At 37.5% G+C, this 25,277-nt stretch overlaps 2 protein-coding genes across 3 annotated transcripts in view; one reads left to right on the top strand and one right to left on the bottom strand.

The window, feature by feature from the left end:
- Nucleotides 1–25,277, bottom strand: part of LOC134801478 (mucin-2-like) — a 73,352-nt gene that overhangs the window by 43,117 nt on the left and 4,958 nt on the right. The window lies entirely within an intron of this gene.
- Nucleotides 9,354–11,306, top strand: LOC134800700 (uncharacterized protein K02A2.6-like). The gene has a single exon (XM_063773203.1). It carries the CDS (start codon nt 9,354–9,356, stop codon nt 11,304–11,306), a length of 1,953 nt encoding a protein of 650 aa, XP_063629273.1.

Genomic DNA, 25,277 nt, shown 5'->3' with positions numbered 1-25,277 from the left:
AGTGATGGGAGGGCGACGACCCATCAGCACAGGAAAAACTAGGAGAGTTTTCAGATATGGGATACTTTCCACACGCTCACTGTTGTCTAGACTCAATTATAGGAAGAGATCACTTCGCGCAAACTCGGCTCCGTTCGGCACAGCATTGCTCCGAGCAATTATTAGGATTGACACAACATGACGTCCCTTTGCGTGCCTTTGCTTGAATTTTGACAACCCTAAATAGCCCAAAGGGATAGTGCCATAAGTTAGAAAGGAGTAAGTATCATGATTCGACCCTGAATCGCTGTCAAACTTCGGTTTTGTAGGTGTCCTTTCTGTACGGTAGTACTAATACATATTCTGTGGTCGTGACTGTAACCGCATAAAATGCTTAGTTTATAAAATAACCAAGTGACTGCAAGTTCCGAGATTGTGCTTATTAATTGAGTTAAAAGTAATTATAGTATAAGTGAATAATAAATAACATAGTATAACGGTTTAGATTGGCGGATGTGCTGGACCGCCGGCCGAGTTCGTGACTTCTTGTAGATCACGTTTTACACTCAGTGATTATCCTGTACATATAGAATAAAATATATATTAGAGTACAGTCCTCATTGACAATTGTTTTCTTTTAAAAGTAAGAATAATTTCAAATGAGATACTTGCACAGAATTAAAATTGTGTCATAAATGGTCATACCTAGGTCTGCAGATCTACCTGCTGAAAAATATATAATAATAAATAAATATGATGGGACAATCTTACACAAAAACATAATATTAGTAAGAGCTGAAGCCAAGGAATATACTTAAGTATCATGTTAAGAATTTAACCATGTCAAATCTGTGCTTTAGTTTATATGGTAAATCTACATAATTATATCATGCATTGAGATGCAAACAAATGTTGGCATTGAAACAGTACGCCCAAGCAATTAATTATGTAAATTCATTCCCAACCCACAGATGCTGTTTAATTAAACCAAACATTAATGCTTATTCATGAAACCAGGTCAAAAAAGTAAAAAATTGTGCATGCAACATCTCAAAAAATATATCACCACTTTTAATAAGACGACAAACAAAAAAATACCCAATATAAGTTCACCATGCTTTCTACTAGCGATAGCTTTTAAAAGATGTCATATCGATAAGATTAAAAACCTTTTTGAACTCATACATTTTTATGTTTTGTAATACTTACACATTTTAGAGATGATTGAATGATGATGATTGATGATACATTATGCAGGAATAACAATAGCGCACAATCAATTCTTGTAGAGATCCTTAGGGGAGCCCTTTGTCCAGCAGTTGACATTTACCGGCTGGTTTATAATATAATTTATAAAAATATATACATGAAGAACATAACTATTTAGTTTTGTCTGCGTGGGCGTACGCCCTTGGACGAAACAATGCGTATATTTCGTAAGAAATATTATGTAGTAGTTACTAGTTAGGTAATGTGAATGTACCTACTGTTTAACGCTCCCACGGTATTACTCATCTCCATGATAGCCCAATAAAAATACATTCTCACAAAATACGTGAATTTCACCTAAGTTTTGTGTATACAATATTATCTACAAGCTGATGAAGGTTATATTTTTTAATTTTTATATGTTACTAGATCGCGTAGTATAAAATTACCGAAGTATTATTTAGGGATGAATCAATAATAAGTATTTTAATGTTTGGACGAATACTTAATTACATATTCATTATTTTTTACATATGCACTTATTGATTAGAGTCATTAAAGGCTTTCCCATTATATCAGAGCCCTAAAGGAGGCTAGGAAAAGTAAATTACTTGCAATTAAAGCTGATTACCATTAATCGAGGTTTATGACGGATGATCGAACCACTCTTCAACTCACTCCGGAGTGACTCGTATCGCATAACTCCATTACCTCACATCACAACACATGAATGAAGATCATTCGCATTCCGCGCAGGATCGAGTTACATCGAATGATATAATCGAGTCGAGTCGAGTCGTGACTGACAATCGATACACGGTCGGCCTGCAGGTACTTACCTTGAACCTAATGTTACATATACGGAGAATCGTTTGTTTGTAAATACGGTATAAGGAAAGGGGTTACTTATACATTTTTAAATTTCAATATAATCTACACTGTGAAGGTTGTCACTAAGTTTTCTAAAGTTTTTGTTAGATGCAATCTTTGTAATTATTAAGTTTTTGAAGAATAGAGTAACATAGTTTAAAAAAATAATAATAATAATAGTTTTTGTTGAGATTGTGCGGAGGGCCATGGTTTCGGCAAACATTCCCTGTGTGTTGGAGCCGTCTCAGTCGCACGGATGGGAAGAGGCCGGACGGCCTTACGTTGGTTCCGTGGCGGAGAGGACGCTGTCTCTTGTGGGATGCAACTTGCGTGAGCACGTTCGCTGCATCCCATTTGGGGCAGACCATGCGTTGTGCTGGTTCGGCAGCGGAGACTGCTGCCAAGCAAAAGCACGTTAAATACTCCGCACTGGCATCTGCTTACGATTTTGTGCCGGTAGCACTAGAGACAGCGGGGCCGTGGGGAGTGGAAGCTCGCCGACTTTTTGGGGATATAGGCCGGCGTTTGCGGGAGAGAGGTGGGGATCCTCGCTCTGGGTCGTACTTGGTTCAACAGGTCTCCATAGCAGTTCAGCGGGGGAATGCTGCGGGCATTATGGGGACCTTCGAGCCAGGTACGATGCAGGGTGGGTTATTTTAAGCTTAGTGTTACACTAAGCCCTGCAAAGCCAATTAGCGGTATCTCAAATAAAAATTTAATGCAAACATATACCTTACATTCTTTATCTGAAAATTCAATTTTCAACGTCATTTGTTTTTGAGATGCCGCTATTCGGCTTAGGAGGGCTTAATAAAACTTAACCTACAGTAGGTTAAGTTTTATTTTAATTATTTTTAGGGTTTTTTTATTTTTATGTATAATTTAAAAATTTTAATTGTAATGTTTATTAGGTAAATAAAAATAAATATTGTAAGGGTTTTCAAAAATATTATTTAATATTTAATTCAAAACCTATACCAACAATAATTTAGTATAGAGGCGTATTGTCAAAGTAAAATTTAAAGTCACCGTAAATTTACTGCAATTATTCGACACAGGATTACAATTTTTAGAAGCCATTTGACTTTGACCCTTGTTGTTTCACTGATATGTGATTATATATATATGTATTTGCCTAATAAATATACTAAGGTTCTTAAAGTCTAGGAAATAGTTAGTCCTCCACGCCGTAATTATTTGTTATCTTCTCGGGTGTTGTTGCCAAGTAAGTAAGGAAGCGGATTCTCACCCGCGGTGCCTTGAATTATTTAAACCGTTGCTTCGTTTGTATTAGGAACCGAGCGAAGTTAAGGCTGAACTATGCTAGAACGGTCGGAGTCCGGGCCGATGCGTCCAACACTTCCATTTTGTAGAAATCATCACGTTATCACCAATCACCCGTCATACTTATGTCATATGAAACGAAATGTCGGATGCCTCGGCCCGGACCCGGACCGTCCTAAAGTGAGTCATCCATCTGATATCTGGAGCTGAAGGTAATTTTAATAACCTTTCAAATATATCAGATAAGATATGAGAAATAGTAACGTAGCTTATTAAAAAAATATCCTTACTTGTATTAATACCTATATTCAAAGATGATGTTTAACTGGCTGTCCAAAATAATTCAACTTGCAATTTCTAACTAATATCTTTGATTTAAGAGGCATAAAATATGAAATTGTCTGTTAAAAACGCATTACAGAACTCAACTAATATATCGGAGTTTGTAAAACACTTGAAAACTGCTCTCTCATTAATCAAATTACAAAATTATTGATGTCAACCGAAAGTTACATTTCATTAATTTACAAACGCTTTCGCTATAAATAGCAATAAATAACAATCAAATTAATATGCACATAACTACGACAATGTGTCGGTCAGCTTTCTCCAAGGCCATATTATAATTGCTTATGTGTTTGTGGGCAAATCTTACTCTCATACATCCCAACGTAGTTTGGACCTTGAGATCTTGTACAAGTGTACGTAACCGAAGAACATTCTTATACTGGTTCATCTGAGACTTTTAACTCCCTCATGTTCTGTGGGTGAATGGAATGGCACCCGCTCCGCTCACTCATCTACTGGTCATTTGTTCAACTGACAGGTCCATTCGTTCCGACTCGTCGGTATTCTTTTGTTTGTGAATGAATGGGTTCGCGGATTTAATCGGTGTAGTAATTTGATTTTATTGTCGAAATAAGTTTGTTTTATTTTAGCTTTTAATTTGTTTGTAAGTAGGTACTGTCTGTTGCTATATTTATCTTTTGTATAATTGTAATTGCAACGTGAGGTTAGAGTTCAAAAGTGATAGCTGAGAAATTATAAAATAGCCACATAAATGTTTCCAATATAATAAAACAACAAAAAGAATATCCTTTTTACTTGATGAATTGCACAGCTTTTCACTTCCATTAAAGAGGAAAGTGAAATGTAATATTAAGTACCTATCAGTAGCGGCGGCTTCATACAACCCGATTCCCACCGGCTTGCCTAAAATATATTGCTACATATATATCCATAATGAAAACACTACGTATTACCTTGGTATCGATAACACGATTTACTAAAGCTTCACTATTGATTAAATTTCAACTAATCATAGCGGGCGCGCGGGCAACTAAGTTTAAGCTTGAATATTCATTCATGAGCCACCACACACATACGAAAACTCACGCACACGCTCACAAAGTTCGCTAAAGAAAGTCCGCGTATTTACGCTTCAAAATAACACGGTTTTGTATCGAGTTATTCATTTAAATAAAAACCTTAAACGTAACAATATAAGGTTTATATTGGAAAAATGCACGCACACAGTCAAAGTCCGCGAGTGGCGCAAGTATTCACTTGCTGCTTCATTTGAATTTAAACCTTAAATACAAAAAGGTAAGATTTATATTGGACTGTAATGTTTCACAATTTTGAATCGAGTCGCGTTTGCCGCTCGTGTGGTTAATGTTGCCATACCAACATTGAATTGAATTAATGGGTAAAATTTTATTGTATTTTGCTATCATTAATACCAAATTTTCAAAAAACCTTTAAAAAAAGAAATTTTATTACAAAATCCAAGAATATTATGGAGTCGCAAGTTTAGTTAAGGTAATTTGATAACGAGGGTTTCTTCAAAGAAAGTACTGTTTATAAATTTGTAGTAATAGGTTTTGGAAGTCGTGGGTGAAAATGGAATAATATTATGACAACACACAATTCCGGTTGTTGCCAAGATTTGTTGTTATTGTTGTTTTTATTAGAGTTTTATAGGTTTTAATGAGATTTTACTTAGTTTTGTGCATATATTTATATATAAAGACTAAAGCAGTGAATTTTTGAGTGTTATAAGTGTTGCGTATTGTTCGTGCAGGTGTTTCAAGGTCAGTCCTTGTTTTTAACAAGCTTTTATTAGGTCGACCTGTATGTAACTATGTAATGGAATCTAAGGTAACTAATTTAACCATCTTCCAAGGATCGTAGCGTCATGAAAATTGGCAGCTGTATGTAGTTCTGATGACAATACAATAATATGATACTGTCGAACTGATCTGATGAAGGAGACAGGAGGTCGCCATAAGAACTCTGTGATGAAACAACGCAACCTAATTGTGTTAGGGGTTTTTAGAATTGTCTCGATGAGTATTAGTTGTCTGTCGTAAGAAAAGTATAGTCAGCGATAAAAGCTTGTACCAAAAATGAAATTTTTGCATAAAACTTATTAGTTAGGATTGTTAGGAATTTAGGAGTAGGAATCCGCTTTTGTCATACTCGACATACACTGTTCATGTGACGTCAGTGATGACAAGTATGGCAAAGGTGGTTATACACTAACTGCAAAAGAACGCACCCAAGGACACACCTAGCGCTTTACTTTACCTTCGCTTATCATGAAAAAATAAGTACATAATGTAGGTGTTTAATGTAGGTGTTTTTTTTTGCTCCGAGTTGTCTAGCGAAAAATTCCACGCGCCGCCACTGGTACCTATGGCTATAAGTAGTAAAAGCATTTAATTGACTCAACTGGTAACAAACTTAAGTACCCTTATTCTCTGAAATAATTAAGAAATTGCATCGGTTTCTTAGCAGCATTTTCGACGAAACGAAGATATGGAATCCATACAAAAAAGACTTGTTCGCAATAGCTTTTTTTTCCGTCATCCCTTTTTACTTTTAAATTGGCGTCTGTCGTCATACGGCATTTATAAGGTACAGGGCCTACAGGCTACGGCCCCAGATCCACCGCTACCTACGCGCCGGCGCCGGCGCAAGGCGAACCGCTTCGAACAGCCTGCACCATCAAAACCACTCCTCCACCTCCGCTGCTTGAACTAGTGGCTTGTACTGTTTACACAACGCTGCATATATTAAGCACCCATCATGACACGAGATACGACGAGCTGTACGGGGTATAGGCTTTAGGTAGGCGATCCGATGACAGTCTGCACCATCAAAACCACTCTTCCACCCCCGCTGCTTGAATTAGTGTCATGCATACACAACTACGCTCAGGCCAATTCGAACGTACCTACACTGACATCAGAATGATATTTGAATCATGTTATTTAGTTATCGTGCGTCTCGCCCGCGTCAATACGTGTACGGGGAAGTATAAGCGAAATGCACGATAGCTGAATGACATCAGTTAAACGTCATTCTTATATACGTACGTTCGAATTGGGCTGTGTCTCTGGTGTTTGCTTAACGCTGCATAGATTTAGCACCCGTCTTGACGTTCATTCGACGAGTTTTGTCGACTCATTTCGGTTGTTAATGACACAACGGCTTTGCATAAGATACTGGGACTCGAGCCGAAAAAATACTGCTTAGCTCTACTGTACTTATAGGTATAGGTTTGATTGAGTATACCTTAGAGTCAGATTGTCAGAGTTTGATAACTGCATGAAATCATGTTCGCATTATTATGTAGAAATGAGCGTGTATATATACAACACATGCAGTTTCTCGTGCTCGAATAGGTACCTATATCGATTGTAATGATTGTGCGGAGCATCCCTTCAATTTGGCCTTATCTAGTGAAATTATGTACTTTCTAAGAAAATTATAAACAGAATGTAGTGTATTGAAATATGAGGGTACTTCAGCAAAACCAGTCTGGATTTGTCAGGTACGCAAGCACATGTGCTCTCCCGAATTTCGGCGATAATATCGCGATATAATAGTGGCGACGAGACAAATCGGTAGTAAAAGCGTGTATTAGGCTGTGTTAGTGAGTTTTTGTGAAGTGTGAGTGCAAAGTGCGAAAAATGGGTATTAAATTTGGTGAATTTGATATGGGTCATGGGTGCTGGGAAAACTACATTACAAGGTTTGAATTCTGTTTAAGTGCAAATGATATTGTGGATGCAGATAAGAAAAAGGCGAATTTGTTGGCGGTATGTGGCTCTCAACTATTTGATTTAATAGTTTCTTTGTCATCTCCAACTAGTATAGCGAACATAACCTATAAACAAATTTTGGAATTTTTAAAGGCTCATTTCCACCCCACACCTAATGAGATTGTAGAATCTTTTAAATTTCACTCAAGAAATCAAGAAGAGGGAGAAAAGGTCAGAGATTATGTGGCAAATTTAAGGAAAATGAGTATTCATTGCAATTTTACTGACTTGGACCGAACTTTACGTGATCGGCTGGTATGTGGTATTAGGAGCAAAGAGGTTCAAAGGAAACTGTTACAGTGTGAGAAGCTGACATTTACTCAAGCAACTGAGGTAGCATTTTCACATGAGAGTGCCACATTTGATTCCAGTATTATTGTAGTGCCAGGACCATCTAAACCAAACGTGGAGGTCGATGAACCTATGGAAGTAAACAAGATCACTAACAAAAAGATTGACAAACAGAATAAACCATGCTACAGGTGTGGTAGGCAGCATAGAGGGGAGTGTAGATTCCGTTGGAGTAAATGTAATGCATGTGGCAGAACGGGGCACATTGAGGCAGTGTGTCTTAGCAAAAATAAACAGGATGGTGGACATAAATCAAATTGTAATGGGTTGTATGCAAATGTGAACAATGTGAGAGAAAATAAAGTTGACCCTTATATGGTAAAGGTGTCAATTGATGATTCTATTATTGACATGGAAGTTGACACGGGATGTGCGTTTACTCTAATTTCTGAAGTGACAGCCAGACTCATTTGGAATGGAAAATTACCTGTGTTACAGAAGGATGATATTGCATTAATTACATGGACAGAAAACCAATTAAAGATATTAGGAAAAACTAAAGTGCGAGCTTCGTTTAAGGGGTTACAAAATGACCTTATGATCTATATAGCCAGAGGTAATGGACCCAGCCTCTTAGGGCGAAATTGGTTTCAACCATTCGGAATACGGGTTCAAGGAGTAATGCATCTGAAAATAAACAGTGAGGAAATTAAAGGGCTCCTACAGAAATATAGTGATGTTTTTCAGGAAGGTTTGGGAAAGTATAAAGGCCCATTAGTCAAAATTACACCGAGAGAAGGAGCGGTGCCTAAGTTTTTGAAAAGTAGACCCATTCCATTTGCTTTGAGGGAAAGAGTAATAAAGGAAATAGATAGACTAGTAGAGGAAGCAGTTTTGGAGCCAATTGCACACTCTGAGTGGGCTACCCCTATAGTACCAGTTCTGAAACCGAATGGTAATGTAAGGCTTTGTGGTGACTATAGGTCTACGGTAAATATGGTAACCGACACGGATACATACCCTCTGCCCACTCTAGATGAGGCTTTCACAGCCATACAAGGTGGCACAATTTTCAGTAAAATTGATTTAGAAAGGGCATATACTCAGGTTAGTGTGGATGAGGCAACAGCACAGCTATTAACAATAAATACACCAAAAGGCCTTTATAAAATGAAACGTCTAGCTTTTGGGGTCAAGGCGTGCCCAGGCATCTTTCAAAGACTAATGTCTTCCTTGCTTACAGGAATAAGAGGGATAGCTGTATTACTGGATGATATCGTTGTAAGTGGCACAGATGTCGCTGAGCATAACTCCAGGTTAGAAATGGTCTTAAAGAAATTACAAGAAGCTGGGCTAAGGGTAAACAAGGAAAAGTGTAATTTTGCAGTAAGAAGTGTGAAATTTTTAGGATTCCTCATTGATGAATGTGGTATACATCCTTGTGAAGATAAAATACATGCAATTGAGAGTACACCGGCCCCAAGTAATGTAAAAGAACTCCAGGCATTCTTAGGATTGCTTAATTTTTATGATCGGTTTTTACCACACAAAGCTAATATTGCTGAACCATTGTATAAGTTGTTAAATAAAGATGTGAAATGGCAGTGGAATATGCGGCATCAGAAGGCATTTGAAATGTTGCGCAAGATGTTGTCGGGTACTGACACTCTAGTCCATTACGATGTGAATAAAGAGATAATTATGTCATGTGATGCGTCACAATTTGGCTTGGGCGCTGTTCTGGAACACGTGATGGAAGATGGATCTGTCAGACCGGTAATGTTTGCTTCAAGGACCATGAATGTTCATGAGAGGAATTATGGTCAGATAGACAAAGAGGCAGCAGCTATAGTATTTGGTCTTAAGAAATTCCACCAGTTTATTAGTGGCCGGAAGATTACGATCAGAACCGATCATAAACCGTTGCTGGGATTGTTTGAACCGAAAAAGCCCATCCCTAATGTTATATCTCCAAGAATGCTCCGCTGGGCTTTACTATTGAACTCCTATGATTACTCCATACAATATGTGGAAGGTAAAAAGCTAGGAAACGCTGATGCTTTAAGCAGATGGCCGTCCCGTGATCAATCGTCTGAAGAAGAATACTTAGGAGTCCTCCTCATAGAAGAGACTCCATCAGACCTGGAACTGTCAGCCAGTGAAGTGGCGAAACTTACAACTAAAGACAAGACACTAAGCAAGGTATTATACTGGATTCGAAACGGGTGGCCTAGCAAGGTGGATGCGGAATATAAGGGGTACTGGCAGAAACGTAACGAAATTTCAGAATATAAAAATTGCATTCGGTGGGGTAATCGAGTGATTATACCGGACAAAATGAGGCCGTATATCCTACAGGAGTTACACTCAAATCATGACGGGATAGTGATAACAAAAGCCATAGCACGAAGTTATTTTTGGTGGCCAGCTATAGACAAAGAAATTGAAAGTTTGGTAAATAAATGCGAAACTTGTGCTGAAAACAGAAATATGCCGGCACAAGTGAGCCATAAGTGGATAAGGCCGGAGAAGGCGTGGTCAAGATTGCATATTGATTATGCAGGGCCATTTCAAGGGAAAACGTTTCTCATCCTGATTGATGCTTATTCAAAATGGCCTGAAGTAAAGATTGTTCCTGATATGAGCTCAGGAACACTAATAAATGTTTTAAGGGACATATTTGCAGAACAAGGTTTACCAGACACCTTGGTCAGTGATAATGGCAGAAGCTTTATTTCAGATCAGTTTAAAGAATTCTTATCAACAAATGGAATAAGACAAATCTTGACACCACCGTACCATCCGGCGTCAAATGGACAGGCCGAGAGGACGGTTCAAACGGTTAAGAATAAATTAAAGAAACAGTCCACACTTCCATGGAACATAAAATTACCTACAATATTGTATGGGTTGCGTACTACACCCAATAGTACTAATGACAAGTCACCGGCGGAACTTTTAAATTGTAGGCGTTTCAGGACAAAGTTTGACCACCTTAATCCCCTCATATTCAAGAACCAAGAGGAAACGCAAGTATGTGACGAGAATGAAAACACTGAAGTTCGTTCATTTCAAATGGGACAGACGGTGTATTTCCGGAATTACAGTTCAGGACCACGCTGGTTGAAAGGAGTCATAGAGAAGAGACAAGGCATTTGTAGGTATATAATAAGATGGAACGGGAAGCTGATGAAAAGACATATTAATCAGATACAAGGTCATGGGGGAGAGGCGAGAGATATCCGCCAGAATACATCAGAAAACACTGGTCCTGAAATTATACATGACACGGAGGCGAGTAAAACATGTGAAGATAGTGATGACGATGAGGATATTAATGTAAAACTAAATGCTACTCCACCAGCCTCACAATGGGCTGATATCATAGGGATTTCTGGACCTCAGGATTATACGTTTAATCAGAGCCAAGAACGCATACCGCCAACCAACAAACGAGTAAGATCACCTTCATCACCACAAAACATGGAAGCCAAGAGATTAGCCATAGATTCCTATGAGAGTCTGTCAGAGTCTGATTATGAACAGACTGAAGATTCAAACTAAGACTTGTAGACGATGATACCTAGTTAGTTTAATATAAATATATATGATAGAGTGTAAGGACCGGACAGACAATTGAATAGTGTTAGTGAACTACCAATAAACAGTGAAACTTAGTGTTAGTGAACTATCAGTGATTAGTGGAACTTAGTTTTAGTGAACTATCCCGAGGGGAAGGCATGTAGTGTATTGAAATATGAGGGTACTTCAGCAAAACCAGTCTGGATTTGTCAGGTACGCAAGCACATGTGCTCTCCCGAATTTCGGCGATAATATCGCGATATAATACAGAATATAATAGAACTTTTAGTCCCTAAGAGATACATATATATGTTACCAGAATACATACCTAGAAATTAATATTCCAATTTTTAGCTATGCTAATTATAATTATTACAGTATTCGACGATCTGGTTTTATTACCTGAAAAAAAAAAGTTTATCAATTAACACATAATTTTATAGTTATTCTAAATTAACAATTTTAAGACAGTGAACAACGAATATATGTGTTGGAACTGGCCATCAGGTACATTACTTTTCTATATGACGGCTGTATTTTCAAATATATATTTGACAGACTTCATTAAAAATTGTCCTAGACGAATATTTGTTTCAATAGGTTATGGGCCCAGCACTACTTGGGTATCAATTTAATTCTATGCATAGAAATTTTCGACTCAAACACAAACACCGACATTTGTTATCGCTGCCTACTTAACTATGTACCATCAGATTGCAAAACAATATCAGTGTCAGTATATCCTAGAACCAGAAACCGGTTGCCAAATATGGAGCCCGTACCGAATTGCGAAACAATGGGATCCCAGCCTCTCCACCATTAAACCAACACAGTCGAATTTCTACTTTAAATCCTGTTTCCCAAAGTTCATTTTACATTGACTAAAGTTCATGGGACAAAATTGATGATGCAGTCAGGACAATGCATAATGAGGCTTATTGTGTGGTGTTAAGGTGCAGTGAAGGTTGGTGTGGGTGGGGTGTTTAGCCTTGCAGCCTACGGTGATGGTTTGCTGCAGCTGACAGCCAAGGCGCAAGTGTCAGGGACTGATCATCATTAATCCTACTTGACATATTAGCGAAAGAGATTAAGGGCGGGTTGCACCAAACCACCTGCTAACGTAAGCACGGTTCGCTAAATTTTAACGCTGACGTGGGGGTCTTAACGATTGCTAAATAAAATGCGTTGCACCAACTATAAAATAACAGGACGTTAAAATTACTAATCGGTAATCGTATTGCCGTATTATGAACGCATTCCTACCAAAAATTTTATGGTAGAATTTTTATTTTATATAGCAACCCAGTCATAAATGCCAAACGGAGTTGTCAAAATTCTCAAAGAGAAAAGTTTTGTAGGCGCGAACTACACTTTCTTTGCAGATTTAAAATCTAAATATTCAACAATATAAGCCATTCCTGAATATATTTATGGTTATATATTAAAAACACTCTAAAGTGAAATGTCTGACTACGATTGTTGAATGGCCTAGCTAAAGTCGGAATCAAACAAGGAGCGACATTGCCCGGTAAGTTATCTTATTAGTTTAATGCTTATAGCTGCTTCCTACTTCCAGTCCTTTCAGAGCCCTAAGCACAAGCATGCACAAGTGATTACTTGCGCTAACTACGCTATCTACAACTATGAAGCAAAGACGATAGTTAGGGAAAAAATTCCAATTATATTGTTGACAAAATAATGCATAACTGTTAGTAGCAGGCATTTGAGTTACTTTTGTACTTTAATTTAAAACTGCTTGGTCTAAGCATTAGTTGCCAAGCGGACCCCATGAGCCGTGGAAAATGCCGGGACAAACGAATATGATGACTTATAATAATATCATGTTGCTTTCTTTTCAGGTTAGATTGACACCATATGATATGGAATACAAGATAAAAGTTACACACAAGTGAATGAATTCAAGAAATCAACAATTTATACAATTAAATTAACCGGAAGAAACTTGTTACAAAAAATAAAGTACAATTAGAAATATTATCTGAATTTCAATTTTGACAAGAAAATATATTGCTAGTTACCTTATCTACTTTATTTTCCATTTCATACTATTATCCTTTTTAGGTACTTAAGCAGTTTAGTGACCAATGGAGGTAAAGGGTTACCCGGAGAGTAGATAAAGAACTTATTTATTTTACAATTATATTTAAGGAGGTACCCACCTATCAGTTATTATATTTTCAGTCATACAGGTAACTTGCTTATTAACTATTTTATTTTCTTCGGGTGTAGATAAATAATTAAAAAGCCAGTATGGAGGGAAAACAAATAAAATTATTCAGACCGAGGGCCTTTTCTTGTGACAAATTCAGGGCTATTTAGGTACCTATGTTAGGTTTAAATATTATGTATATAGGGACTTGAGGTAGGTTAATCAGTAGGTACTGTACTGGAACATTATTTCCAATACATGGCTAGGGTTAAATATATTTCAATGTATGACTGGTTGAACACAAATAAAATTCAGGTGACAAGAAGACAAGCCATATTATATTTTATTTGACCCAGGTATTGGTAGTTGTATTAAAGTTTTATAAATGTTGCTTTGTATTTTTAAAGTCACTGCAAATGTTTTTTGACTATAGTGGAAGAGCCCTACTTACAGAATACCTTGAATTTTGTCAATAGATATGCTTGTCAGATGCAGATAGGGGTATTGTTCCTTTCTGCATCTGACAAGCATATTATAAGTTCCTTTAAAACAACTCAGTTGTTCTCATGTATGTTCCATATTTCCAGAATAATTACTCTAATAAGCTTGGCAGCCAGTATCGCCTTGGCACGGTAATATATATTTTAGCTTTTTTTATTACTTAGGAAAGTGGCATCCCTCGGACATTTATTTTTATTTTATGCTAAAGCAGCGGTCGGCATGCCTACTTGGAAAGTTGTTGTTTCTTAGGGTTATAAATAAGATTATGTTGTAAAAGCAAATAAAACCCAAGTAAGTAGGAGTTGAAGTATTATAATCACTTTTGCATTACACATTTTTGTCACTTTATTATAACCTATTAGTTATGCCAACTAGTCTGGAATTGTCCCAATACATTCCACACTTCACAAAACTTCACTTGCCATACTTCACAAAATACTTGATTTTATATTTCGCAACTTGTTTTATGTACGTTTATAGTTCTAAACATAGTTCACTTCTATAGCGGGTTACGATTTTCAGAGGCAGACTTGTAGATGGTTATAGGTGCCATCTCGCTGTTTTCGAATATCATAGTTCGTCCGTGGTGGATTTGTCCAAAGGATTTATCATTTTTATCTTGATTCCAATAATCAGAAGCCTAATTGGTTTTAATGACCATCCTGGCGACAAGTAGTAGTGCCGACATTATATGCCGTCGAGTTTCATCTGATGGGACGTATTTGTTAACCTGTGATAACGTCAATCTGGTCTTAACTCCAACTTTGAGTCATTTTGCACGCAATTTAAACTTAAAACACGCACATTTCTTTTAAACTATAAATTAATTAATGTATTTATGAAAGACGGATCGTCTCCCAATTATAATGACTTTTAGAGCCATTCATGTCAACTGTCACATGTTTTTGCGTTTACAAACTCCACATTTTATTGTTATTAACATTTTTTTAATAATTTAAATAACATATTTCCTAAAAATATTGAAAAATCAAATATAAATTCATGAAATACGGACAAATTCAATAAAGTGCCGCCATTTTTATCAGGCGGTAAAATCGTTAACCAGTGGTCTACGACCGGTTAAGGGCAGCGTAACTTTTTAACAGACGTTAGGCGTGGTGCAACCCAAATATGCAGTTAGCGTTCGTTAGCGCCATCTTTAGCCATGATCAGCACATCAAATGGGCACGGTGCAACCCGCCCTAAATAAGACGCATATATTTTGTCTGTTTCTTTTTAATTATTTAGCAGTCTGGAATCTCGGGATGCAAACTAACATAGAGTTAGACCAAGATAATTCTACAACGATTTGGATAGCACACGCAGTGCAAGCGTTATTTTAAACGTCATATTACTATGAAACTATGACGTAGGTAAAATAACACTTGCACTGCGCATGCTATCAAAATCGTTGCAGACTTTTCTTGGTCTTTGGGTTAACTCTAGCTAGACTTATAATAGTTATAATTATTTATGATTTACTTTTATGCATAATTTAAGGGTCACACAATTTGTTTAGTATGAGTTATGCGTCTTGCCTGTGAATATATTATCATAAATTTATTTTCCGGAACAAGGTCTCAAGGTTGGCAATTATTTCTATCATTTTATATCTCATAGTGACACACAGTATCCCATACATGATACATATAAAAATGTTATCATTGTAATATTTTTTTTTGTACTTATTGAAACCTTTTTTTTTCATTCGCCCAATACCTTAATTACTTCTAGTATTATATTGTAAGATTAGTTAGGAATAGCAGTAACGTGCCTCAGCCGGGACTCGAAGCGAAAGCAGGGAAAGCTGTGGTGAGAGAAACGCACCGTAAATGTAATAACGACAACCGCACTGTTTGTTGTTTTGTTCGTCACGTTCAATTTATTAGTGGTTTGTACGTTATATTTACTTTACGGAAGATAACTATTAAATTAAGTAGTTATAGAAATCATGATCAAATTAAACAAAATTAAATTATCTTCATTTATACAATACGCATCTTTGAACATTTAGAGGAGATTAGGAGTGGTAAATATGACGACCGGTCGGGCCTAGCCTATTAAGCCGATCCTGTGTTCGAAACACGGGCATTTATTTGTGTGATGATTTGATGAACACAGATATTTTTTCCTGAGCCATGAGTGTTTTCTATGTAGTGCGACATATATAAGTATGTATTTATCCATATAAGTATATGTATCGTCGCCTAGTACCCATAGTACAAGCTTTGCTTAGTTTGGGGCTAGGTCGATCTGTGTAAAATGTCGCGTAATATTTATTTATTTATATTTAATTTCTACACTTATATAGTATGCCTTTTAAAAAGCTTAAAGCAATGGTACAATACTCATTCAGTGAATGCAAGTTCGTGAACCGTCTAAATGGGGCTGTAAACACTTTGAATAATATGATACACGATACATTGTAATAATTAGTTGCTGAATAAAAGACTCCAACGCGCTGTTAAGCTCATTTAATTCAAGAACATTTTGTACGAGAGGTTGGTCTAATAACTATTTAAAATGTACTCACGTAAATATATCATTTTGAATGACTTTATTATGGTATAATTTAGACATTACTCGCAGTACTTTTTTGTACCTTATTTATACCCACTTATACCTAAATTGGTGCGAGCGAAGAGCGAAACGCGCTGCAAGTGATTTCAAAATGAGATTTGAAATAAGATCGTTATAATATAATTCCTCGTTCTATCATAAATGAATACCATTTCTAACCATATAATTAAAAGTACCAGTCAAGAGAAATACAACTTCCCTTAATTATTTATTTATCGTATGGCATTATACACTGTGTTTTTAAATATTAACATGCATATCATAACTTAAATTTAGCATTCCGTAAGTAGTCGATAGCGTCGCTCGTGAGGTCTTTGAAATCCATGGGTGACCCGTCATACTTGGTTATGGGGCATTCGAAAACCATGTGGTGCACGGTTTGTTTAGGGTCTCCGCAGTCGCATTTCTCAGCGTCAGTCCAGCCCCATTTTTTACGCAGGTAGGCGCAGTGACCTATTCCGGTTCTTATACGGTTTAAGGAACACCTTAATAACTTAGTTAATAAAATAGAAAGTGTAAACGGAAAGGAAAAGTCCAAATATCAATTAGACGGGTCTCCATTAATAGTTTACATACAGCTTAGCCTGTGTGTGTGTGTTAGAGTGTATATGTGTGTGATCCTGATCAGGTGTTGCGCAAGAGCAGGAACCGGTGTTAGTAATGGAGGTGCTCCGAATCGAATGCTTATCGTTGTGTAACTCGGGTTACCATACATGCCCAAATTGATGCACTATTACGCGAGGTATTTCAAGTGTTTATCTATTTGGGGCGTTGGCAGATTAGGTTTAATTAGATTTTTTTCCTGTTAGTCAAGAAAACACTGAAAAAATAATTAGCCGACTCATTGAGAAATTCAATTAATAACTGAATTTAAGTAATAAACAAATACATTTTGATTAATATTCTAAAGCCGATATTGATGCTACAAACCGGCCTGTTTGTTTTTAATTTTGACTTTTCGTAAGTTTTTTAGCGCAGTCTCGTAAAAATTAGATTCGTAGACTCAAAAGACTCGAATTCCTAACCAGCACCCGTTTGTTTGTACATACGACTTCATCAATAATCCGAGCATATTATAATTTATGATTGCACACGTAAATGTAGTTCCTGCATCGAGGTTCGTGCGAGTTCATTAATAACTCCGAGCGCTGACAGTGAGTAGGCGGCATGCCTTAATGCTTGCGTTAGGTAGTTTGTTCCTTCTTATCTACTTGTATTTATGATTAAAGTTTAAGTAATGTTTGGGAGAATTATGTTTAGAGGACTTGTTTGACGAAACCTTTGACTTAGGGCCACTTGCATCATTCACTAACGCGGGGTTAACCGGTTAAACCTGAAGTTGCCATGGTTACCAGTACAATTTGACACTGGGTTAACGGTTTAACCGCTTAGCCTCGAGTAGGGAATGCAAATCGGTTATTTTTTGTATGGAAATAATCGGTTATTAACCGAAACCGCGGTTATTTCCATACAAAAAATAACCGATTTGCATTCCCTAGCCTCGAGATAGTGGGATGGTGCCCTTAGATGTTTTATCTTTTATCCGGATGAAAAGCTTGCTTACAATTAAGTTTCAAAGAAAATTACCTCACACAAACGTCAGTAACAGGTATTTATCATACTATGAGCCTAATGGAGCAGAGTACCGCGGCTCCGGAGCCGGACTTTGACGGGTTCGTGTAGTTCGGACCCTTGGCACCGCCGGGGCTAAGGACACGGACATAGCCAGGTAGAGCAGCAGATACTCGTGAAAACTTTCATGTTCTTTTCTGAATACTTACATTTATAGGTTTAATTCAACATAATGTCAGGGCTAGTTTTGTTAGATAAGCAGTAGCTATGAGTAAGTATAAATAAAACAAAAACAGATTGACTATAAATGAAAGTCCGTAAATCGATATAGCATGATAAGGTTAGGTAATAATAATTGGTATCAAATAAATCGTTCACTGTCACAATCACAAAATAACAATACAATCCAAGACCACTGCTCTGTTACAATTAGCTTCAATCAACAAACTGACAGAAAAATGTACAGAAAAGTTTCAAGAACAAAAACAATCACTTGTATAGCAATTTTCCTTTCACCTTTAACCATTTAAATGTCTTAGATAATTATAGCGCGTAGTTAACCAAGGACAGATCGGATTAAGATTAGGACCATAGAAAGACGTGGACAAGGTCGATCTATTACAAACAAACAAACACTCTTGATCGTAATTACATCTTAAAAAAATATAGACACAACTGAATATAGAACCTCTTTCTTAAAATGTAAGTCGGTTAATTATACAGAACATGTAAAAAATTCCGGTTACTCTTGTCTATAGTAGGCTACTAGTATCTGTAGTAGGCTATAGTAGGCACTATATTTATGTTAAGTTGCATAGCCGTCTATGTTATCAATAAAGTCGGACCACGCTACGACAAGTATGGCGCTGCTAATGGAGCGTATGGTTTCTGGTTGAAGAAATGTCACTTTTGACAGTGACAAATCACATCCTCAACAAATACAAATCAAATACTTAATCTATAATTACAATCAGAATTCGCTTCATGCAATATATGACATTGTCACTGTTAAATTGCTGCAAACTTAGCGTTGTTGCCGTGGTTGAAGTCTATAAAAATTCAATACAGACAATATCAATTCACAAACGTTGACACGCATGCAACTATTCAAATTATATCGATTAAATACTAACATGATCATTACTGTCAAAAGTGTCAATGGCATTGACACTAATGATCAATTGACTCAATGCTGTCATATCATTTTAACTAGTAGACTATATCGGTTGCGCCTTTTTATTATCGTCTGCTATCGCGGCAGTGACGTTCTAAACAGAAAGTGCGAGAGTGACTCACGACATGATAGACTACAAATTGCAACCATTCTATCCCTACTGCATGTTCGGCATACCAGTTTATGTGACGACTTGGTACTCGTACGTCACTTACGTCAGTTGAAATCTGATCACATGATGACAATGACATGACAAGTTGGACAGCTTTTAATGCGATGACGGGGCTAGCCAAGATGACAAGAGGCAAACGAGCAGACGAATCGCCTGATGCAATTACCATCCCCATGGACACTTGCAGATGGGATAATGCTCATTTTTAGGGTTCCGTACCCAAAGGGTAAAAACGGGACCCTATTACTAAGACTCCGCTGTCCGTCCGTCCGTCTGTCACCAGGCTGTATCTCATGAACCGTGATAGCTAGGCAATTGAAATTTTCAAAGATGATGTATTTCTGTTGCCGGTGGGCGAGTCCGACTCGCACTTGTCCGGTTTTTAAAGTTCGTATCGGTCCGGAAATACCGCGGGCGACGGTTCATTCCACAGTTTATTTCTTTATTTGTATTATAAGTACAGTTAAGAAAAATAAAAATGTATCGGTACCTATGGCAGATGCAACGAAAGGTGACGTGATCATTACACATACTTTACGAGTATTTAAGTTCGGTTTGGCGTTTTCCCCGTTGCCCCCAATTATAACGTTAATCGGTTCGTATTATAGACGCAACGCAATTCGGAAATCATAAACTGTTCGAGTTTTCACAATCCATAACTTGATATCATTATTAGTTCCATTACCATCGGCTTTCTTAACGGAAAGCTATAACTGCCGGAAAATTAGTAGTTAATTTTAACTACTTTTTAGAGAATTTCGATATGTCCGGAGTTTTGTTTATGGGCAAAAAGTACTTAGACTTGGTGTTATAAGTAGATAGTGGTGTGAAAATAAAGACATTATCATTTGACTTTAATATCAACACATAATGACGATATGTTTTTCTCTGAAAAAGTGTGACGTTAGTTCACAGGAAAGTTTTTTCTGATTCTTTGTTTTAATTTATTTCGTACGGAAAAAGCTGAAAAATAGGGTACTTACCAATGTAACTGGCTTTAGGAATTCAGTATGACTAAAAAACCCGTGGAATTTGTGATTGAATGTTCACTTAAGCATTTTTTGAGCTAATTTAGATTTTAGTTATGTAGGTACCGTAAAATGGGGTGAGTAGGGTCAAAACTGAAATTCAAACCTCGATAACATTTTATTTTTACATATGAAAACTGAATGGTGTATATAATAAGTGTTTTTTTTTAAATTTATTTAGGTAAATAAACAGTCACTACAAGAAAGGCTTAAATCTAAAGTATTTTTAACACTATATACAGTATGTGTGACCAACACCGTTCACCACTTATTACAATTAGGTACATACTTTGATTATTCGGAGCTTATACCTCTGGAGCTTAAGGCTCCGGGAGGCATTGACAAGGTAAAGTTTATTATTACTTTGAGTTCTAACATCATAAAATTACTTAAATATTTAACGCTTAATAGTTAACAGTGCATGCAGCATTACGTTACATAAGTTATATGAAATTATACATAGTTAGTACATTTTGATTCGCTTCATATCACTAGATATTACATATTGTTACTATGTCTAAGTACATCTGTTACAAGTTTTTTATATACACCAGAACTGCAGCCAAAAATATCCACCTGGTTAAAATGTGTGTTATAAGTGTGGACGAGCCTGCGGAGAGGAGCACGCTCACCGGCGCGGCGTGGGTGCGGCAGCGGCCGGTCACGAGCAGCCGGCGCGGGCGCGTCTCTCGTTGTCTACTACAGTTGGGCACTTTATAACTGAGCTTATTATTAAGGGCAATACAATCATAGTGGTTGTTGCAGAGACCGTACAGTACCATAGATTCGAGTAGTGTTCCGGACGTTTGTATTTTAGTTTTTATTTTATTTAGGTAGTTCCGTTTCATAACTTTGACGATAAAGAGGTAAACCCACCTCACCCCGTAGTGCCTCGTATTTAGGGTGAGAGGGGTTTTGATACAAAGGTGATTTTGGAAGATTGTTGGATCGATTTTTTTTTATTATGCGTATTACTATAGCTCCATTTTAAATTGTAATACATTATTTTTGTAGCAGTAGCCTTAAAATCCCTTCTCACCCCCCTCTCAAACCTTCTCTCCCCGTTCATAACCCACCTCTCCCCGCGAAACCTAGGTACTCACCCCGTTTTACGGTACTTACAATATGTAGGTAGCTATCGTATTTCAGAAACAATGTAACGGTATTTACTCGTAAACTAAATATCTCAAAGTTTAATAACGTATTAATTATAACTAGAATAGGAATGATGTCATTTGCAATGCCAAAGTGTGGAAATGTCATCATTATTACCAATAGTGTTCTATGTAAATATGTCGTTTATAATTTTACTTTGTTCAGTTCAAGTCGTATGCAAAATTATCTTAGATGGAGTCTAGACGACGTGTTTTTATGTAGTTTTACATGCGTGCCGTGTTCTTACAGTGTAATAACTATGTGTGTCATGTAAACAAGCTCATGTCATAATAAAGGAATCGCGAAAGCCGCGATCCGTGTCAGTGCGCAACAATCCGGCTCAGCGATTAATCGCTAAATTACAGCGATCGCGGTAATTATCCGGCGATAGTAATAGATTGCGATCATGTTGCACATGCGTTAAATGTGGTCGGTAATAAAATAATCGCGATAACAATGTTGCTGTTGACTTAGACCGGCGGAGGCTTGATTCGACTCGTGACTTGATTCTATTCGTGCATAATAATTGTTTTCCATCGTATTTTCTCGGAAACGTTCGTATTTGTCATGCTACTTCAGTCAACCTCGGTATCAGTACTTTTTGTACCGAAACTAACTGAAATAGCAAGATACCTTCGTACGTTTCCGTGAAAATACGATGGAAAATAATTATGCACTATATCTGTACCTCAGTAGGTATTCCTGTGGATATTACTTGGTGCCTCATTTGTGATGACTTGATCAGGGGCCATGTAACGACAACGAAATTAGCAGCGTTGGCGAGCGATGTCACTGTCAATCTCCTTTAAAAAATAAGTCGCCGATCAAACGTGCTTGTCGCTACCGCAATGCAGTAACGTAAGGAAACTGACGTTGACATAGCCCGCGTCTGTTCCAGCTCCTCCTCCTTGCAACGTGTTCCTCAGTATTGAGGAGCGTGACCTCCCTTCTGCATCACTTTCACTCGAACGATCTTTTCCCATCTGTTTCTGTCTCTGGCGGCGTGGAGGGCCATATGAACTGTAAGAGCGGTGCAGATCTGGGCGCTTACCGCGAAAACCGAAACAAGTAAATCGCGGGGATTTTTCCCTTTTACTCTCATTAAGACGTAATTAGAGTGACGGAGAAAAATGCCCGCAATTGACGAACTTCGATTTTCGTGGTTTTAGCCCTGGTCAGACCAACGTACTGGGCTGCGTCCACGAGTCCCTTTCCCACCTACTTTGCCGGTCACAATGTCGCCACCAGACGGTAGGAGGACAGACATCCTTGCAACGTGATTGAAGTATTTAAGGACTGCGTAGACACTCGGATGACAGTCGCGAGGAAACTTGGAGTTCTCCCAATCAGTTACGCTGCAATTGATGGAATGTAATAATTCGTTGATGACGTAGCAGGTAACGACTGGTGCCCTGAAGAATGCATGTTATCGATCCGGATCACTTGCGCAGGCGTCGGTCGGGTCGGTCCCCGGCCGAGTTGCCGTAAGGCCAGTTGAGTAACGTTTGCGCAACGGACGAGAAACAAAAGTCGATGAAAGTCCGACCGGTCCAGCGAAAGTTAACAAAAAACCTGTACACTCCGACCCGAAAACTGAGACTAAAGATCTGAACAGAGGTTTGAAGGACGCTTAATAATTTTTTGACAAAAAATGCGAGAACAAATTATTCGATGATTTCATGGGCAGGTATAAAGAAACACAGATTAAGGTTCTAGTTTATCTTTTTTTCCAAAATTCAACAGCAAAAGCCTATAATTTTGTCTCCGATATAAGCCATTACAGAAATTAAGCCCTCAAATCAGATACAAATTTTGTTTTTGTGTGTGCAAATTTAGGGATGTGCTAGTTTGTCTCTCTTTTGTGATGTTTAGTTTAAGTTAAAATAACCTGACGATGTGATGATGCTTACAAGCTTAGAGCGTACCAGGCCTATCAGGGGCCATAATGCTTTACCTACATGTTAATGAATACCGATAAATAACTCATACAATTACTTCCTAATAAAAATGTGTATTGCCATTAATTCCACAATTTCTAGATTATTTTCTAATACACACACCGGACTAAGCCACGACTAAGCTAACTTTGCATGGCATTTGCAATGACAAATTGTGGCAATGTCATCCTTAATGTCAAACCATGAACATATAACGTTTATATTACACTGCCTTACTTTCCTCTATTTAAGTCAGTGCAAAATTAGCTTAGACGGACTCTCGTGCAATTAAGTTTAAATTAATAACTAATCATCTTGACAACGCGGCTGAGTGTACAGTTGTTTGATTTGGGCGGTCAGCGACCCCATCGATTTTTACTTTTTGCCGGACATTACGTTGTATGGAATCAATTAACGAATTAGTGAACGTTCCGTTGTGTTGTTTGTTTGGTAAGCTCGGCGGTAATTCGTGTACCTAATTGCCAGAAAGCGAGCCGAAAACTTTAACGAATTTGGCTTTGTGCTTTTTTACGAGAAATCACCGTGGAGTAACTACTATGGATGCTATCTGGTTCAGTACATGAAATCACCCTCAAAGTACTAAAATTATCTTTACAATTTGATTGTCAACTTAGCAACGTTTCAACAAAATTTACAATGTCTCTTGATATACCTAATACAAATCTTTTACAAAAAAGCGAAACATAAATACAAAATGGTATCTTGCTTTGACCATAAATATCATCCACATTTCGAATGGCTTTACTCCTCAAGAGTGAGCTACTACGATCTTCCCAGCGTGTCCCCAGAAGAACAGCAACTTTAAGTCCATGGAACTCTACAGTATTTAGAGTCTAGTCTAGTACTAGTCTACAGTAGAGTAGTAGAGTATCTACTGCGCCAACTCAATCGTAATTTTTAAGTCAACAGTTTTTTAATTCGTTCAGTTCGCAGCATCACCAAATGTAACATGTCCACAGGACTTACACGCACAGGTATCGTCCAGTAATCACAAGCGGTTTCCCAGCAGTGGGCACGCAGAGAAACGCGCGGTCGATGCTCTGTGCCGCATTTCCACTGCCAAACAAATCGGACGCTAACGTCATCAGTGTTGCCAGGTCTATTGAGTCATAAGTTACGTTTCGTTAATTGGTAAGTTTTTTTTATTGAAAAAGTCATATATTTGTCCTTGCATTATAAAATAAAAAGAAGACCTGCCAAGTGCGGCCGAATCACAAGTCACGGACATTGTCGTACACTCGTACAGGTCACAAAAGATTAAAATTGTGAATTTTGTGACCATCTGGCAACACTACGTCATCATAGACCATGATGACGCAGTGACCATGATACTGAAATGTAAATTTTCTAAGATCCCGTTTAAAATACAAGGGATAATATATCCTCTACATCAGGAGAAATACTTCTATGAGAAGAAAAGAATATTCCGTTTCAATTTGTTTGTCACCAATCACCATAGTACAGAGGGCCTACCGCCAACTTCGAAAAATCGATAAACTTATCTGTCTCTCTATCGCTCTTGCACATTCAAGCGATAGAGGCAGATAAAGAAATATTAAATATCGTTTTTTGAGGGCCTTAGAAATAGTGCAGATTTTTGTCGTGAGTCGTGCGACAATGGACGCTCGTGCCCCAGTGCGCTA

The sequence above is a fragment of the Cydia splendana genome, chromosome 2, assembly GCF_910591565.1.
Source record: "Cydia splendana chromosome 2, ilCydSple1.2, whole genome shotgun sequence".
Classification (NCBI taxonomy): domain Eukaryota; kingdom Metazoa; phylum Arthropoda; class Insecta; order Lepidoptera; family Tortricidae; genus Cydia; species Cydia splendana.
The sequence above is the reverse complement of the archived record's forward strand: the minus strand, read 5'-3'. Positions and strand labels throughout refer to the sequence as shown.